We start from the raw sequence: 20,311 nt of genomic DNA on the forward strand, positions 1-20,311 counted from the left end.
TTGGAAAATAGGCTAGAAGTGAAATGTCTGAGACTTGAAGTTCACAACAGCCAGCAAGTGACATAATGGGCCAAATAATTCCATTATTACAAATTACTAGTATTTCTAAACCACCACATACCTAATATTTCCCTGCAGAAACAAATCAGGTATATATCCACTTTCTCCTGCACATACATTAGTCACTCCTCTGAGCCACAGTAAAAACAGCTTCATAGAAGACTGTGCTGTGTGTTTTCTACAAGTAAGTAACTTACAAGGTTGTCACTATTTAAAATTCTTTTAATAGGGCTTTCCAATTCATACAAGTCAACCCACTTCTATATCTTTATAGAGTACAAAAAAAATTCCCTAGCTAGATACTACAAATAAAGATTTAAATATTTACTACAAATTATTTGCAATTGGTCATTAAAATAAAAAAGCACATGGATTACAAAATAAATATTTAAATATAACATCTTCAAAGTCCACTTTCTCTAAAAAGGTCCCTTTTTGTAGATTAAACAAACTGAGTAAATAGTAACAAACTCTTATTAAGGGATTTACAAAAAAATAACTGACACATTGTTGGACTCCTCTTTTATTGCTTTGCCTTTCAGCAAACAAGATTTTTGGGCAGGATTTTGGATAACTGATACGGTGCTTATATCACAGTTGGCAGAGATTGTCCCCCACCCCCAGATGATTCCTAATTTAATCAAGGGCAGGAGGAAGAAAACATTCAGAGAAGGCTAAGCCTGACTACATGAACCCTCAAGCATAATGCTGACAAAACAAACAGCAAAGTTCTGAGGACTAGATCCTCTGTAGGAGCACACCCACTTTGCTTAACCATCACAACCAGTTCTTCGAAGGAGCATTGTATCAAGGCATGCAAAAAGAGAGTGAAACCACAGCATTAAAGACAAAATAATGTTATAGCTTAGTTCTTCAGTGTGCCAAAAGACAGAAACAGAATAACTACAGAAGTATGCTTAAGTTTGAAAGCACTGTATCTCTAACTCTTTTTTTCCTGAAATAACATTGTATAAGCTAAAACAATTACCCTGAACTTCGGATTTGTCTGAAAATCAGTTCTTATGAGCGATACTTCACTCTCCCAACTTGTTGGCAACCTCCAGCGGTGCAAACACTGAGGTGCTCTCCACTTACTTCATTCTCTTTTAAGAGAGGTGCTTCTGGGCTTGAATATTGTATTCATAAATATAGATTACTCTTAGCAGTTATACTAGCAAGTTCAAGTCCTGTAGGAAGTCAATAGAAAGTCAGATTTTGGATATGGCACTTGTTTGTTTCCTGAATTAAAAAAAGGCACAGTATCAATGAATTATAGCAAAATAAGCCTTTACTTTTGTAACCCCAATGTTAAGAAAAACATCATTTAAAACAGACTTGTATTCCCTTTTGGCAGTTGCTTTGCCTTGGCTGTTACATGGGCTTCCTTTCCTGCTATGAGTACTAAAGCTTCACTGAACCAACCTTTCATGTACATATTGGAAAACCTTAAAAAAATTAAGCTGGAGGCCTAAAAAACCCTCCTTCCAGATGGCTACTAGCCATTCTTAGAATGCTTGTTCTGGCTGTAACTTATCTCCAGCAGATTTTGCAGGCTTTGGTACAAACATCAGCTAATATTAAAATTGAGTATTTACTCAGAAAACGTCAGACCATGACCAGAAACCTGCATGTGTTATCTGTTCTACAACAAAATTAAATCATTTTTTGGGGAGAGCTACAATAGATTACCAATAAGATGTGCAGTCTCACTTGAGAAAACCAAATTTAATACTTTAAGCAATTTCCTGTAAGACTCTGCTGTCAGTGAAATGTATGAAGTTACAGAATACTCTGTCTCATGACCAAGTGTGTGATCCTTGCAAATTCAGAAGACATTGAGAATAATAAGGGTATTTGAGGGAATGAAGGACAGTGCCTTGTGAATGCCCTTTCTATGTGGGGAATGTATGCTGGCAAGGGTATACTTGTGACAGGAGGATGAAGATGTACACCTAGTTGTGGGGAGTATAGTACAGAAAGAAGAGAACACTAACAAAAAGTGACCAGGTAGACAGAATAGCAGAGACTAAGGAGAAAGAGAGCAGATTGATGAGGCTTGCAGAGAGCCACAGAGTAATTTAGGAAGCAGGCTCAGCCACAGGAAAAGACTTGTAGACCTCCCCAGTAAGTTCTGCACAAGGCATTTAGTAACCTGACTTTGAAATCTTCTCCAAGCTGCTTAGAACAGTCTTATCACTCAGCTTATATGAACTGCAATGAACTTCTGCAAAACTGGCTTCCCAGTTTTCCCAAAAGAAAATCTGTGCTCAGAAGAGTCAGACATTTCCCATTATCAGTTTTAACAAAGTTTTCTTTTTCTTATGTAATTAAAAAAACCCTAAATTAAAATTGTATTAAATGTTGGGCCCAGAGATAGATTGTACTGTAAAATTTCATATTTATTTGAATACAATGTGGAATCAATGACTGAGAGAAAAACACAAAATCAGAACTACTCTCCTTTCAGAGGGATCAACAAAAAACTATAGTTGAAGAAACCGTTATGACAAGGGACAGATTGAGGGAGGAATCTGGATTAGAACAGTAGTAGCCTTCACTTTTCACACAGCTTTAACTGTGCAATCTGGAATCTACTTTAAAATTACACAGACAACACATGAAAGAGTAATTTTCTCTTAACAGATAGGCCAAGAGAGAAAATTCTTCAGTTAAGAAACAATTCCAGAAATGTTGGTTTGGGAAGCAGACAGTACACTGAGAGCACCCACCATAAGCTTTTATCATTTTGTGGCCTCCGAGTGTTGGAGGAGTCTACAGTATTAAGCAGATTATCCTGGACCAGAATTTTCTTCTGAGCAGATGATCCTATTCCATATTCACCAAGGTGTGCAGGGGTGGCTGAAGAGAGTCTGTTTGGGTGTGCAACACCGTGAGGTCATGCAATGTTGTGCCAATGGGGGCTTCTTGGGCACCTCCTGTGCTACCTGATTTGCAGTCTGTTACCAGGGGGGATCCCTGATTTTCATGCAGAGCAGTCATGTTTCCTTGGATAGCAGTCAGACTTTGATAGTGCCCATTTTCAGAGAAAGACAGCAACTTTTCTGATATTTTAGAATGGGCCACATCATATTCCTCATCTGGAAGCTCTGTCTTATGATCCTCATCATTCTTTGAGGCTCCTTCAACAACGACAAGAAAAGACTTCCAGGGTGTGTTTTTATCATGAATCTGAAAAAAGACAGAACACAAGTCTACCACTGGCACTCATTACTTTCTACACCTTCAGTCTGTTCTGAACTTTGATTCTTAAACAGCTGTCAAAGCAATCAGACCCAACAAGTTAACAGAGTGGGAATTTAGCAATTCCTCCTCTAGTAGGGAACCAGATTAGCCACTTTCCCTGAGTTTTCCCTGGATGAAGGTTTGAAGAGGAAGAAAATCAGAGGATCCTTATACATGTATCCCATTTTTGGTCTGTACAGCATCCTTGCTAAGTTCCTATTCAGCAATGACAGGACCAATAATCTAAGCTCTCTCAGGTAGCTTCAAATGCACTTAAAAGCAACAGCTACAGGCGATTCATTAAAGAGCAACAAAATCCTACCTGCAACTGCAGCTGCGCCCCCATGAAATGTGTGAAAAGACTGCACTGCTAAGGAAATTGCTATAAAAATGGACCAAAGGGGGTAAATATCCTTCCCAAGGTACAGGGAGAAATTAAGAGTCTACAAGAAGAGTCCATAGCAAACTTAAAAGACAAGCAAGCAAATGCAATCCCATAATTCACTAATTATTTAGGAGCAAATAGTTTGCATTATTTACTGAAATGACAGCATGTACAAATGAAGCCCATTACTCCATGCACCATGTCACTATGGGGAAATTACTATGGAAAACTGACTCTTGGTTTGAGAAGGCAATTATTGAAAGAGCACAATCCATCAGACAAATGCAGGAAATCGTATTAGGATGGGCAACTGTTTTGTGCAGCCTATCATCCCCTTTCCAAAATGGTCCATAGCCAACTGAAGTCTAGACTTCCATGTCATGCATAAAAGCCTTGGTTTGGCAGAAGACTCCATCAGGCACAAATGTCTCACACTGTGAAATAGATGTCACAAAAATTTGATAACATGATGCTTCTTATGCTCAGCTAGCATTAGCTAAAGATCACTCCTGCCCACTCCATATGCATAAAATTGCCAGCCATTAACACCCCCCTAGTTCTGTTGTCACTCTTCAGATGGCAATCATGCTCTACAGAGTTTACACAACATTTCCCATCTCTGCTCTTAAGCAAATTGGCCCTATTTACATGCACGGCTAGAAGGAATAAACATTAGGTAGTTTTCTTGTACTGGGGTTACTACCCCTTCCTTACTGAGGTGTGTCGCCGGAGAGTAGATTTGTCTGTAAAAGTCCGACCGCAAGCATTGCACATGAATGGTTTCTCGCCTGTGTGAATCCGATGATGGCGCTGCAGGGCGTTGAGCTGTGTGAACTGTTTACCACACTGATCACAACAGTAGGGACGCTCACCTGTAACCCAGAGCACATAACTTTTAGTTATTTTGACTGCACCTAGAAGGATAGTTCTGGAAGAAGCCCTGAATTACAAGGCAACCTAATTTAGGAAGACAGCATGAAAAAGATCTGCAAGATCATCATCTTTGTAGCTGCATCAAACACATCTTATTATCAACTGAAATACAGTTATGTAGCTTGACAATCAGAATCGCAGCAGACAAGAGTGATGCCATTGATTTCAACTGAGCTATGCTTACTTGTCACAGGACTGGGTTGAAGATGCTTAGGTATATGTACTTTAAAAAGCCTCTCTGTGATCATTACACATTTTTCTTCAGATCTACAGAACAGATATTCCATACTGTTATTCTGCAAAGTAGTACACTGTATCCTCCTCAGTATGCATCATATTAAGGTCTGATACCTTTTATTGAAGGGGTTAAATAAGGAGCTAAGGTTAATAATGATAGGAAAAACCCAGAGTGGTCTTGCGTCACCATAAATGCTGTTGCATGAGTGGTAGGACATAGGGCACGATGGTTGTTGCATAAAGAAATTAACCTCACTATATACACACAGACAACTCCTTGCACAAAGTACATCTAGGTGGTTCTGTTAGCAGTAGCACAATATGTGTAGAAAACACAACAGGCCCTGCTCAATGGGCTTTAAGTAAAAGTAAAGCTAAGAATTGGGAGGAGGTGGCCAAAAGCTGAAATAAATGAACCAACTTAAAAAAACAAACAGGGGCAGGGGTGGGGAAAGGAGGAAAATCAATTGAACCAATATGGGCTGGTAAAAATTAGGACAATAACAGGAGGGGAAAAAATCACAATGTGGAATAGATGAAGAGATCCAAGGTTTAATGAGCAAGAAAGAACCAGAATAATGCCAAGACTGAAGAAGAGAATATAGTGAAATCAAAAGGTGAAAGACAAGCAGGAGCTAGAGAATGAATACATTTGGAAGTTCATAACAGAATTTAATGCTGAATGAGAAAAGGATAAGGGAGACAGACAGGATCATATTTGCATGCAGAAATATAAAGATGAGCAGCAGAATACAAATCAGAAATAAAAGGCTTAAGCTGGAAATAGGAAAGACCAACAAAAATAACATTATAATGCTGGAAAACAACCCAGAAAGTTGAAAATATCGATTGATTCAAGATGCAAAGGCAACACAACAGGTAAGATTTTTTAACACTAAGATTAGTATGCAAAGTAACTTTCAACCTATTTCATCTACCCTCACGAACTCTCCCTGCAATTATTCCAATCTTACAAATGGGGATTTGATTTTGAGAGATCTAGAATGGCCTCACCAAGTCCCTGACCTGGGATTTTAGGCCTAGGGGCTACCAAATCCCAAGTACATTTTCATAAACATTTCCAGAAGTCCTTAAAAACTTCCAGAGGAGTGGCCATCTTAGTCTGTTGCAATATATACAATGAAGAGTCTAGTAGCACCTTAAGACTAAAAAACATGTTGTAGCAGAAGCTTTTGTGAACTACAGTCTGCTTCATGAAATCCTACAATCAGTTTGTTAGTCTTTAAGGTGCTATGCTACTCTTTGAGAGTCTTCAAAGCATTTGGGAAGAACCTGGTCTATGTATGAAGGAACTGAGCAATGTTATCAAGTCTCTAAATATCAGTTTCTAATTGGAGACTGACATGCAAGTCTGGGATCTGCATTGCCTTGCATGTGGCTAAGTTTAAAGCAGAAAGATTCCCACAGATGGATCTGGCAACTGGAGCCATGGAAACCTGAAAGCCACTAAAGTGCTAGTCTGATCAGGTAAGACTAGAATACATGAAGGTGGATTACACAGAAGTAGAGACCAAAGCTAAACTGTGAATGGAACTGGGAAGATAATATATATATAACTAGGTGGCCCTGTGCAGAACATCTGCACCCTAGTTCTCCATCTCTCACCCCTCCCTGGACAATCCAGCTCCCTGCCCTGCCTTCTCCCCTCCCCCTTCCTTAAACTGTCCCCTGCCATCTGGGATGGCAGCCAAGGTGGTGAAACCACACACGTGCTTCCCCCCCACAACTTGTGTGCGAGCGCTCCCCCCTACAACTCACACGCACATCGTCCTGCCGCGTAGGCTCCCCCCAGCCCCCACAACCCGGCCACGCAGGCACAAGCTCTCCCCCATCCCTCAGCCGCCCCCTCCCCTTCCTAGTGAGAGCGGCATCATGGCGGCCTATGTTGGCTCCTACCACCAGCCTCCATTGCATTGTGTCGCCCTGCCGAGTCTCCTCGTGAGGAGAATGGGGCTTCCCTTCTGGTCTGCACGGACAGCCCTTGGTGCGCTCTTCCGCCCTGGCCGTCCTCCTCACGAGAAGACTCGGCAGGGCCACGGAGGCAGCTGCTCAATGTCTCTTCTTCTTTCTTCCCTGTTGCCGCAATGTCGCCTCCTCCTTGGCCCTCCTTCCCCATCCTCCTCCTCAGAAGCTGCCCCTCTGCCCGCTGCTCAGCCCTACTCCGTGCCTTCTCTCTCCTCTGGACAACTCTCGCAACATGTGCCATGCACCACGGGATCCGCGACATATGTCCTAAGGTTTTTAAATATATAGATACCTGACAATTCAGAGGCAAGATTATACCCAAGGTGGCAAATAGGAACAAAGTCAGCAAAGTTTCCTCAGTGATGAAATGGCTGATAAAAGATCAAAGTTAAGTGATCCAGAAAGAGCACTGTGTGTGTAACCAGATATTGTTTCAAACTGACCATTCTTTCTCCCCATGTCAGTGAAGACAAGCTGAAGCAAGATGCAAATGAACCGGGAGGCCAGGGAAGGGAGAGAAATTGTGTTTGGAAAGGGGAAAGAGTCCATGCATTTAACCACCAATGTCTTTGCCTCCTCCATCCCCATGCTTGCTGACAAGACCAGCTATACTTCTGTCACATCTTTCATAATTCATATCACCTACTGTATAGAATGACCAGGCAGCTAAAAATGTGAAGGATTCTAAAGATTCTAGCAGTAAGCCTGTTCTCCTTCAGCTCATACAGAACATTTAAAACTGGAGTTTCTCCTAGCTTGATCCTTTGTCTTCCTACCTGTATGAACTTTAATGTGCTGATAGAGTGAATTCCTCTGTGCAAATGTTCGGAAGCAAACTTCACATTTAAATGGCTTGGACCCAGTGTGGATTCGATTGTGGTGTTTCAAATACTCCTTAGAGGCAAAGCTCTTCCCACATGTCTCACACATGAAAGGTCGTTCTCCTACAAAACACAAGAATTAGAAGGGAAAGAGAAAGACAAAAGGGATATACAAAGACATTTGTATATATTTACCTTTTGAAAAGGTAATATACTCCAAAAAATGCTCCATTAATATTATCTTTATGATAATATTAGGACTTTGTAAGGTAAGTATGATTATCATCCTTTGATTGCTGCTGAGGTTGAGTAGCAGTGCCTTGCCTAAGGCCACCTACTGAGTCCTTATAATTAGTCTGCACTTTGCAGTCTAATAGGTGCATCTTTGCACCTATTGCAAATTATTTGCTCTTTGAGATCAATGCAGCCCCACACATTCATATTAAACCAGACACTGCATAAAACAGCTGAAGGTAAGAAAAGCAAGAAGATGTCCTTCCTTACCTGTGTGACACCTTTTATGATATATGAGCATGTGATTCTGGGTGAATCTTGCTCCACAATCACTACAAACAAAAGGCTTTTCACCAGTGTGGATTCTGAAATGAGAAAATAGCTCAATCAAAACTATTATAATTGTTTCCCCTCTTCACTAATGAGTAACAATCTACTGGCACAGTCAATGCAGAAGAGCACCAACCATATTGATACATTGTGGTTGTTTTTGCAATTGCAGATCCAGTCATAGGAACTTCCACACAGCCTCACAAACTCAATGCAGTATCAAATCACATGCACAGCACCCATTGAAAGGAATAATAATAATTTAAAAAAAGACTAGTTTTCTGTCCATGACATTAAGGAATTATGGCATATCATAATCAATTTACTTCCAGATTCCATAAACTACCTTAGGTGGTTGTCTGGAGGCAGTCCTTACTGGCATTAGGCAAGGGACTATTTAAAAGCTTGTCTTATTTTCTTGGGCCAAACTGTCAACTAGACGAGTTCCTTTAATCAGAACCAGAAATGAAATGCCTAGTTTTCAGGCAACAGATTTTTCTTTTGTGTGCAAAGTAGCCAGTAACATTAAGAGTAGAAATGTGGTCCCAGTGGAACTGTAGCTCATCCCTCTTTCCTGCATCAGAAAAAAAAAATCCTCTATACCTCTACAGATATTTTTATTTTCAAGACAAAAAAAATGGGGGAAATTCTTGGCTTGTGAAAGCCATGAAAGAGTTCATTTTAAATTTACTCCTTCACATTTTAAACAAGAAAACCTAAACAAAAAGAGTGGATTCTTACCTGAAAGTCCCATTTCTTCTGCTGGGATCAAACAGTGCTCTACAAGGCTTGAGATCCTTGGTTCAGCAAGAAGAGGCAGATTTCTTCAAAATGTTAAGCAGCTGAACTAAAGCACACCCTCTGTCTAAGAGTGCAGACAGAGTCTTCCAAAGCATATCAATGAAACGACTGCTACCCTGAATTAGGCTAGCCATCAAGGTGCTGACTACCCCTTCTCCTTTCCTTCCTCCACCAAAATATGAACTTCAACCCAAACAGCTGTACTAAGAAATGAACTTTAAGCATCCAGGTATTCTCAGAGTCTTTTGTTTCTTTTCTGTTTCTAAATACAGATCCACCCTGTAATTCCTAGGGTAGGTTCAAGCATCATCTGATCCCAGCAGAAGAAAAAAATGACTCATGGGGTTCCTCATTCTCTCTGCTAGTGAGGAATGCTAGATTTTGAGCTTTTTGAGATGACAGTGATTCAGGGCAGAAAAACTGAATTGAACTCCTAGAAAGAAGACAGTTCCATCTCTAGTCAAGAATCTTTGAAGTCTCCTGTTGGCTTAGCTAGATATATCATCCAGTCAGGAGCAGCATCTGAGAGCAGTTGCAAGAATGACAATCCATATTGGTACACACAATCAATGGAACATTTTGCAACTGGAACAGAACTCATGACGAATATGGCATTTCCCCCACAGAAAAGAGGATTAGCTAGATGGGGAGATTTCTGAAATCATGAGAAGATGGGTTGATGAGGAGTGGTGGCATTTTTAAGACTAGATGTGAGGGAGAGCTTGTCCCACGCCAACTTAAATTTCACCTACCAGAGCCACTGCTTGTGCTTTATGGGTAATGTAGAACAAGAACATGGCTCGGGGGAAGGGCCTAAACTGTCCCCTCCTCTACCCTGATACACTTTGGGGCTCCTCTCAGCTGCTTTTAAAAATGAAAAAAATTAGAGATGTATCACAGATTGCCCACATCACATGTAGTTGCTCACTAAGTAAGCATTCTAGAGACAGATGCAGTAATTCTCTGTTTTTACTGGCCCACATGTTGTGCAGTGTCACAAGGTTGGTGCCAATCTGCCTGTGCTGCTGCGGGTATCCAACTAAGTCCTGGGGGTCTTGCGCTGTGTGCAAGAACACAAATGCTTCAAGTGTCGGACCTGGCCTCCAGAAGTGCAACTTAGATTGGAAACATGTTGCTGACAGTCAATGACATGTTTCTGATCTAAGTAACACTTCCAGAGACCAGGCACACTATTTGAAATATTTCTACTCTTGTGCAAGAGCGCAAAACCCCTGGCGCTTTGTTCGATGCCTGCATGTGTGTGGTCAGATTGCCACCATTCTTGTAATGTTGTGCAACATGTGGGCCACTCTCTCTACATGGTTCATAATACTGTAAACCTCTATCATGCCCTTCCTTGGTGTTCTTCTAAAATTATAGATCTCACATTTTTCTTCAAAAGATTCTACCTCATTGATTTTGGTTGCCCTTTTCTGTACATTCCCCAGAGCCACTGGACACTTTTTGGATGGGCTGACCACAACATCACAGAGCATTCTAAATGTGGTTGTATCAGTATACCTGCTGTTTTAGTTTCAAACTCATTCTTAATTCTCAAGAAGTGGAAAACAATCCTATATATGTCTTCTTAGAAGTAAGTTCCAGTGTGTTTAGTGGAGCTCAGTATTGGGTAAGTGTCCATACGACTGCAGCTGGAATGTGTCTTTCTACTATGACTCAAGATCTCTCTTTCTGGTAAAGCAAAGTGTGCCGTCGAGTTGTTTACGACTCCTGGTGACCACAGAGCCCTGTAATTGTCTTTGGGAGAATACAGGAGGGGTTTACCATTGCCATCTCCTGCGCAGTATGAGATTATGCCTTTCAACATCTTCCTATATCACTGCTGCCCAATATAATGTTTTCCCATAGTGTGGGAAACATACCAGTGGGGATTCAAACTGGCAGCCTCTGGCTTGCTAGTCAAGTCATTTCCTGCTGCGCAATTAGGTGGCTCTCTTTCTGGTGGTTACAGTCAAATTAGATCCCATATGTGAATTTTTTAAAAAAAATATCATTGTGAGCATGTTACTTAATCTGTAATAGAATCTCATCTATGCCATTTTTCTGAAGTCATTCAGATAGGTGGCTAGCAGATCATCATTAAATTAGATACTTCTACTTGTTCAATTATTTCCATTCAAACTACCAAATGTTAGTTGCTCTAGAGTTCATAGGCTAGTATCCATACACATTTTTCTGATTATATTTTCAAAATCCACGGAACTCAGTTCATGACTATCCAAAGACATTCCCAAGAGTTTTAAGTTTGTCAGACAAAACTAAAATGTTACTGATTTAGGTAAGAGGGGACTGCCACTGGATTTTGAATGGGGCCTCTCTCCTCTTGATGGACTTGCCAAGACAACATTATATACCCATTTCCAACTTAAAACATTGTCCAAATCACACCAGGGAACATAGCATGTAACGTTCAACGCCATTACTTCATTTAGCAGTTTAGTAAACAGTGGATAAGACAGGAAGCGGAGGAAGGGAATACTGAACAGAAACAAACAAGATGGGACATCTTCAAAGTGACTCAGAAAAACATTTATATACTAGCTACGTTTCATATTTGCTCCTTTTGCAAGGGCTCTTCTTAGTCCTTGAAACATGAGTAAGGCTCAATCAGAAGTATGGCATTTTGTTTCAGGGTCTAAGAGGAGCCCTTAAAAAAAGGGAGCAATCCAAAATGTGCTGGCATAGTAAATAGTGGGTGGCATCCAGATTTCCAGAGCAGCACACTCTTGACAGAGGCCCCTTTTGCAAGTAGAAGGAGAGTTGCACTCTTGCAAGGACCCCTTCCACTTGTGCAAAGAGCCCTTGCATGCGCGCAGCTCTCCTTTCAACAGGAGGAGCTTCTGCCAACAGCCAAGATTCCACCCTTTCTTTACTTCTTTCCTTGCGGAGCAGGAATAGCATCCTTAAGTACTGCAATAACATTCTGAGCTACTAGTGGCGCAAATCTAATGAAATTGAGCTAGAATCATTTCAAAGTAGCTCAGGAAGCACTGAATTGCTTTAATAAATCAGCATCTGAATAGTGGTTTTGAGTGTTCAAAGTCCTTCACATGAATTACCTTCATGGAATCTTTACAACTCTGCAGCATAAGTATTATAATCCCCATACTGCAGCTAGGGAACTGAGACCGAGTTACTTGCCTATCCAGTGAGTTCCTGGCAGAAGCAAGATTCAAACTGGGGTATTCCTGATTTGTAGCCACTACACCACACCAACTTCCAAGTAAACACTTCCAAATTTGGAGCCCACTGGCTTAAATTTTTCAAAGCAATTTATTACAGACATTGTTATGCTACTCAGTCTTTAGAAGATCAAAGGTCTCATTTTATGGTCATTTCTACTTTATGAATTATGGTAAGGTTCCAGGAGTACTTGCCCTCCACAAATGCAAGGCATGTGGAGGAAGACCGTGAGTATCTGTGAAAGATCCTGATGGTGTAAACCTCGGAGTAGTCTCAATGGTATCCAGGTCATCCTCTGACCAAATTACAGAAATAGGTTCCCTGGCAAGGGAGGGGATTGCAGGAATGTGATTTACCCCCATAAAAGCAACAGGAAGCTGCTCTCAGCCCATTTCTGTTCTCATAGTGTGCCATCTCCTACTGGATTTGGAGGCTGCATAGGTAGAAAGGGTAACATTTTGTGTATTTCCTGATGGTTCTCACTGATGCATAACCACTGTAACAGATTTTATTAAAATTAGATGGTCTAGACCAGGGGTGGGCAAACTTGGCTCTCCAGCTGTGGTAGAATTACAGTACAACTCCTATAAATTTTGGCTGGGGGTGATCTAAGTTGTAGTTCATCAACATATCAGATGTGGTTTTAAATTGTTTTAAGGTTTTTATTTTTAATCTGTTTTATGCTTCCAGAGATGGAAGTTTGAGGCAGTATACAACAGAAAAAAACAGAGAGACAGCTGGAGGGCCAAGTTTGCCGACCCCTAGTCAAGACAAACTAGATCATTTCAAGCCATTTTTACAGTTTACATTTCTAGAACTCTTCATATGAGCATACTGAATCAGGTTCTAATCTTTTCAGTGAATTAACTAAGGCTTGCATTTACTCCCAAATATTTAAAGGTAACCCATGAGAGTTCAGGCACACATGATTTAATTAATGCAAATAGCTGCTAGATGAGAATTTGTTTTGAGTGTGATCTGCATGATAGCTTTTTTGTTTTAGAAAGAAAATAGAGATTACTGAAAATGTGATAAGAAGTGTCCAACTCTACTTATTCGAGGGTTGGTGAGCCGCCTCGAGGGACTTTACCTTTCTGCCCAGAGAGATTTAACTAACAAGGCCAGTTAAGTCTGTTCATACCTCATGTGTGTTTTAAGTGCCGAAGGCTGAGAAAACTTAGCCTCACACTCTGTGCACCCATAAGGCTTGTCGCCTGTATGCGTCCTTTCATGAAGCCTCAAGGCCGTTTTGGAGCTCAAACCCTTTCCACATTGTAGGCAGTGATGACGCTCCCCACCACCCTCATGAACCTGCAGAATATGCCTCTTGACGTCCTTCTTCCTCTTGAACTTCTTACCACAGAGCTCACACGGGAAGTGACGCTCGCTGCTGTGGACGTGGCGCTGGTGGCTTTTGAGGTTGCACCGGTTGGCAAAAGTCTGGCAGCAGGTTTCACAGCGGTAAATAATTTCAGCTGCAATTCCGTGGCTGTGCTTGATGTGCTTCAGAAAGCTCTTCTCATAGAGGAATTCTCTCTCACAGGTGCTACATGTAAAATTGCCACCACGGTTCTTTTTATCCTCCTCAGATTTAGTTAAGTTCTCCTCCCCTTCAACAGTCCCATCACACCCTTTGTTTTCAGGCTTCACACTATTCGCCACTTGCTCTTTCTCCTCTTCCTCTTTCTCTTCCTCATGCATGTTGTGGTCTTCAGAGACTCTGCTCTCTTCAGCAGCAGCCTCAGCATACTTTTGTTGCTCTCGCAGGCGCCTTGTGTACTTTTTCTTTGGTATTTCCACAAACACTTTCCTGCCAGCCAGTCTTCCACTGGCCCTCCTGATTTTGGAACAGGGAGTCTTCAGGGCTTCTTTCTTCTTTTCTAGCTTATCCTTTAATTTAGTAGCAGGCGCCTCAAGGCTCTCTCCATCCCTAAACCTTTCCAGTGACGAATTTGCAAAATAATCCACACTGTCACCTTGTGCTTCAAGAAGTGCCTTAGGCTCAAGTAAATTGTTTGATTGAGCCCCACCATCCTCTTCAGCATCCTGTGACTCAGAAATATTTTGCAACTCCAATAATACGGACTCCAGCATCTGCTTTTTTAGCTGAAAGCAAGTTTCTGATAAATCCAAGCACTTAAGTTTTTCAGCTATTTCCAACATGCGTTGCACCCGATCTTCTTCTACCTCTACCCTGGCAGTATAGACAAACTCCAGAAAAGATGCAAAGTCAGCTACCTGGACTTCATACAAGAATATGTTTGTCTTTTGTCCATCCATGCCCTTTTCATTAAGAAATACCTCTTTAAAAAACTTGCTTGTTGCTGCCAGCACAGCTTTGTGAGCAACAAACTCTGCTCTGACACCTTGATACTCCACACTCACAGTCACATCACAAAGGTGGCCCAGGAGACGCAGTTGGTGCATTTCATTCAGAAGGTTGATAGGCGAGGATTTCGATTCCAAAAGAACAGCATTACTTTCCATCTTCTTCCTTTCTAAAAACAACTGTGAACAACAATACTGCATGTTAGTTGTCTGCAAGAAAAATGAAATTAAAACTCAGAAGAGATAATTTATTAAAATTGACAAATGGAGCAATAAATAAGCCTGCTGTGTAAATTGTAGAGCACCCAGAACTCCATCCATGTTTGTGACTCCAGAATTTTTTACATTAATAACAAATCAAATCTTTGTTATGGTCATTCGACCAGCAAAACACAAAGTACAAAAGCATTAATAGCAGGAGTCCACAGCACTTTGCTTGACATAGTAGATAGTCATTATTTCAGGGCTTATAATGAAATATAATAACCCCTACTTCAACCCCTGCTAACTTGGCAAAGAGGCACCTTTTAATGTGGTGATTCTCTTTATTTAGCAGGGGGAGAGTAAATGGCCCTATCCACCCCCAGCACAGTACCTCCAGTGACTGTTGCTGGTGTCTATCTTAAGTTTCTTTTTAGATTGTGAGCCCTTTGGGGACCGGGATCCATCTTATTTATTTATTATCTCTCTGTGTAAACCACCCCGAGCCATTTTTGGAAGGGCAGTATAGAAATCAAATAAATAAATAAATAAATTGTTGTCAACACTGATCTTCTGCTACACACAGAACTTGGCGGGGGGGAGCGGGGAGGAGAGGGCTTTGGGTTGTTTTTTTTAATTATTTTTGCAAAGGGCTTGGGAGCAGCAGAAACAATGAAGGTTCACACAGCTTCTGCTTCTCCAAAGTCCAGTGCTAAATAAGACAGATCCTCCACCTCATTCACTGCTGAGTATGCTGCTTTGCCAGAGGGCTTGGGCACCTCTCTCTTGGACTTGGCACTAAATTGGAGATCTCATTGCCAACTATTTAGTTTCACTGTCTCCTTAACCCACAGTACCCCTGCCTCCAGAGTTCCTAGTTGATCCAGTCCCTTCCTGCCAGTAGTACCCAGCTCCTATACTTAAACTCTGGATGAAATATCCTTTCCCAGCTTTTGTTTACATTGATTCCTTAACACATTCTATCTTCAGATCTCTGCTTCTCAGTCAGCTACTTACTCTGGCCACCTACAGTGACCCTGGAAATCAGCTTCCTAGTCCTTTCGCCCTCTCTGTTCATGACAATGCCCTGCAACACCTCCTGTCCCTATACCCTTTTAATGTATTCCTTCAGTTCTCCACTTTCCACCCATTCTTCCATCAGGTCTCTGCTTTAAGTCCTTACCAGTGTTCCCTCTAACAGGAATTCCTAGATGTTGTTGACTACAACTCCCAGAATCTCCAAGCAAAAACCTTTGCAGCTGGGGATTCTGGGAGTTGTAGTCAACAATCTCTGGGAATCCCTGTTAGAGAGAACACTGCTGCCTACCTATTCTGCCCTCTTCCTTTAAGTACCTTACTGCAGAGTTCCCTTTCCTTTAACTCCCCTACTTTATGAGCTTTCTTTCCCTCCACTTCCTAGCCCCTCAGCTCACTGCCTGCCCACACAACTCTTTCTGTCTGAAAATTCTGTATGAAGATTGAATCCAGCCAAAACAGCTTCTCATTTCCCTTACAGAAACAGCACTGTTCATGAATGAACATAAACAAGCCATTAGAATGTTCCCAAACTCCCCACTGTGTTCAGCCAATGAGGGGGAAGAATATTTGATTATTTCATATATTTAGAAGAAAATGCAACTTTGTAACAGGAATTTCTGTTTCCAGAGGTACCCAATTGCAGTAAAATCACCACCTTGTGGCACCTCAAAGACTAACATTTGATTACTACAATAAATGTGTTCGTTTTTAAGGTGCCACACAAGACTCCTTGTATTTATCTGTGGTATAGAAATTTCAAAGTTTTCTTTGTAAATTATATTTTTTTAATGATGCTGAATATGAAAGTGTTAGGAATTTTCACTGAACCAAATGTTTCCTCTCATATTAAATCTTCGCTCTTGTCATTTGCCATAATGGGAATACAAACTTTATATGCCTATGCATGTACCTATGAGACTATTATGTTATTATTAGTATGCTACTATTTATCACAACAGCACATTTGATTACACAGATAATGCAACAAGTAAATGGACACAGTCAGTAACAAAAGGATTCTACTAACAGTTGCAAACATGCTGAAATTAAACTGTACTAGCATTAGCCTACATTTTAGTACCTAACTGTGCCTCTCTCTCTCTCTCTGAATATAGACCTATGTAGATCATTTACTTGATAAATGATAAAAACACTTATTTTGGAGATACAGCAAATGACAGTAAAATATTGCAAGTCTGTCAAAATGGCCGATTTTAAAAGCCCTTAAACTACAGAGCTGGACTGACTTCAGTTATACATAATATACTTTTTAAAAAATTATTATACATTTTACACTAGGATCCTTGTGGTCCACCAACACTTTTTAAATTTACAAAGGAGTACTTGTAATCTCTGAGCTATTAACTAACTATGTTTAATGATCCTGAGTATACCCTCTTGCTTAAAAACATAAAATAGTGCCTTTTTGGAACACACCAAGACCCAACTAGTATTGTGTTCTTTGTAAGAATCTCAGAAACCAGCAGTTCTTACAGATGGACCACGGTCTACCTTCTGCTTTCATTCAACCATACAATACAGAAAAGAAGAAGAAAAGTCCTGAGGGATCATTAGAGACAGCAATACAACTAAATAAAGCAGCCTTGTCATTAAGCCCCTCAAAAGTATCCACTGACAACATTTTCTACTAGCCTGTTTAAGGGAGCTTTCCTTTGTAATCGGTGGCAATGGTGGGGCTTATTCCTTTTTTTAAAAAAATAGTTAATTTTGCAGTAAAACACAAATGTTTGCACTTCTGTGGGCAGCTTCCGCCACACTTCAAGTGCAAACAACTGGTGATAGTCACCATTCGACACCCCCCCCCACCCCCCCACACACAAAGTAACTTCTTAGCAGATTTGGGGTAGGTGGGAATGATGACAGGCAGGAGCTGGCCACATTATCAACACTTCAAGCATGGCTGAAGCTGCTGCTGCCCACACACTGAGGGGGGGAAAGCTTAAATAGACTTAAGTCCTGCCAATGCCACTTGTCTGGACATAAATTCCACATCACCAATGGCAACCAAGCAAGTGCTTAAGGATAAAACTGCAATAAAAGCACTGTTAAGAACACACAGGAAATGGAGACCATTCCAACCACAGCACCACTGGCCCATTCACATTTGTGAGTGCACTTTTTTATTTTTTATTTTGGAGGTGGTGGGGAGTAATAGTCTAAGTATGCGCAACTGAACTGAGTGCATATTCTTTTTTAACTGCTAACTCTCATCCCTCCTCCCTGTTTAAGATCATCTTATGCTCTTCAGAGCAGGGGCCAGTCACTAGATTCATTATTTTTCAAAATGTTACACACCTTAATGGGGCTACATGCGCAGATACTATCACTGGGTGGAAAGGGAAGGGATTTTTTTATTTTAGCCTTTAAACAGCGAGGGCACAGAGAGTGCTTGGCCTCCCCTGCCTTCTAGAAGCAATTAGCAGCACTTCCCTCATCCAGCTTTACGCCCCAAGCTCCCCCTTGGCAAGGTTACTGCGAAGCCCCCCTTCCCTCTGACAGTGGGGCGAGAGCGATGATGGCAGGAGCAGCGCTTCTGGGGGTGGGGGAAGAAGGTCGCATTCCCCTCTCCATTCCCCAACCGCTGCCAAAGTTCCCACCGAGGAACCCCCCACTTGTTACCCCCTAGAGCCACTGTAAGAAGACAGCGTTCACCCCCCCCCCCTTCCCACTTTTTACTCACCGGGCAGCCCCACATCCGGCCAACCGCACAGCCTCAGGGCGGAAAGCCCTCGTGATGCTCCCACATCCGGCAACGGCCGTACCGCCTCCCCGTCTCGCCCAATGTCGTCGAGACGCAGTGCTATGCCGTTAGGCGCGAGAAAGAGGTAAAGACGGTAGAGAGTTCGACTAGAGTGACACACGCAGGATGAACGGCCGGTCAGTTCTCTCTGGTGTTTTTCTGTCTCGAGGCGTGGGGAAAGTAGTGCCATCGCGAGCCCGGTATGGCACTCTGGTTTCCCATGATATTTCCCCAATGGTAAATATAGAACGGCTTTGATCATAAACTCCCAAGGCACAGAGCGAAGCCCCATCAGTGTCATCGCCAGGGGGAACTCGCAATGGCATACCGGATGTTCAGGCTGTTCTAGGCCTATGTCTATGGACATAGAACCGACTGACGTCTAGAGGAGGCGACCCTGCTCCTTTCTCCTCCCCGTTCTTCCATGCAAGTGACGGTCGTTGCCTGGCAACACAGTCCCGTGCCTGCCCATAGCTAGCATAGCTCAGCCCCCAGTGGTTTTGTTTTTGAAATTTTATTTTATTTTCAACATAAATTAAGAGTCATTTGAGGTTATACGCAAGACCAGGGTTAAGAAGAGAATGTCGGTTGCTGATCATGCAGGTACAACTTGATAGGAGACAACTGAAACCAAAATTCAAGAAAGAACATTCGTTCCCAAATTTGGCTTGAGTGGATGGAGGGTTACAAACTGACCGTCCCTTGTTGACATATTCAATAAATGGAAACCATATTTCGAAAAACTTGTCTTGTTTTGTTACTTCTCTAGCTAACTAACCTGATTTGATGGGTTCGCTTTTCGGGTAATGCGATCTTCCAGACCCTATTGATCCAATTTTCAAAGCATAGACCCGTTGATGATTTCCCGTGTTTAGTTACCTCTATCTTGGCAGCAGAGTTGTTAGATTCTTATGAGGTATATCTTTGTGAGTACTTTTGTAAATTGAGAAAAGAAAAATTGCTGCCAATAGCCTTTTACGTATGTTCAACCCCACCATAAATGAAGGAGAGTACCTGTTTTTACAACCCCAGCAAAATGGGGAAGACGATTTGTTGATATAGTGACTCCCCTGCTAACTTGGCAAAGAGGCTCCTTTTTAACATGGTTATTCTCTTTATTTAGCAGTGGGAGAGTAACTGGCCCTCTCCACCCCGGGCATAGTACCTCCAGTGACTGTTGCTTTCTAGATTTGAGCCCTTTGGGGACAGGGATCAATCTTATTTATTATTTCTTTGTGTAAACCACTTTGGAAACTTCTGTTGAAAAGCAGTATATAAATATTTGTTGTTGTTGTTGATATAGTGCATCTTGATGGAAGTAAGATGCTATCTATGTACAACCTTTAATGTTGCCTCCCTTATCTGGGCAGCTGTGGTTCTAAATGGTTGTTTCCTATTCATTATCTTCAGGAGAGGTTCTTTTATCCCTCCTGAGGAACCACAGGATTTGGAGATGAGGGTATTGAATATAAGCCAGGCTGTCCCCCTTGTTTTGTTAAGTTGGTGAGACACACAAGTTTTCATAGCTAGTCAAAGATCTAGTAGCCTCTGCTTTCTGTAGCAACTTGGATGCAAGACCAGATTTGAATTTTGGTAGCCTGGTTGCCAATCAGCATTGTATCAAGTTTAGTTTCTGATATTGGCTTTCCTTTTTCAATTATGTCCCTCAGTCTGTAAATCCCTTTTGACTCCCTCTTCTCATACTGTTGATATTTGCTTGGGTCTGCAAATGCAGGGTGATCTAAAATA

General features: G+C 41.6%; 1 protein-coding gene across 2 annotated transcripts; it reads right to left on the reverse strand.

The window, feature by feature from the left end:
• Positions 1 to 261: 261 nt before the first annotated feature.
• GZF1 (GDNF inducible zinc finger protein 1) lies at positions 262 to 18,763 on the reverse strand. Of its 2 annotated transcripts, none has more exons than XM_053284852.1 (6): positions 18,503 to 18,763; positions 13,376 to 14,742; positions 8,170 to 8,264; positions 7,621 to 7,788; positions 4,403 to 4,560; positions 262 to 3,249 (listed from the first exon to the last, which is right to left on the reverse strand). In XM_053284852.1, the coding sequence occupies exons 1-6, from the start codon at positions 18,515 to 18,517 to the stop codon at positions 2,887 to 2,889; spliced, it is 2,166 nt and encodes a 721-aa protein (XP_053140827.1). In that variant the 5' UTR covers positions 18,518 to 18,763; the 3' UTR covers positions 262 to 2,886. The 2 variants fall into 2 exon arrangements, with proteins under 2 accessions (XP_053140827.1, XP_053140828.1); XM_053284853.1 differs by lacking the exon at positions 18,503 to 18,763 and adding an exon at positions 18,118 to 18,438.
• Between the last annotated feature and the right edge of the window lie 1,548 nt (positions 18,764 to 20,311).

The sequence above is a fragment of the Hemicordylus capensis genome, chromosome 1 (genome assembly GCF_027244095.1).
Source record: "Hemicordylus capensis ecotype Gifberg chromosome 1, rHemCap1.1.pri, whole genome shotgun sequence".
Lineage (NCBI taxonomy): Eukaryota > Metazoa > Chordata > Lepidosauria > Squamata > Cordylidae > Hemicordylus > Hemicordylus capensis.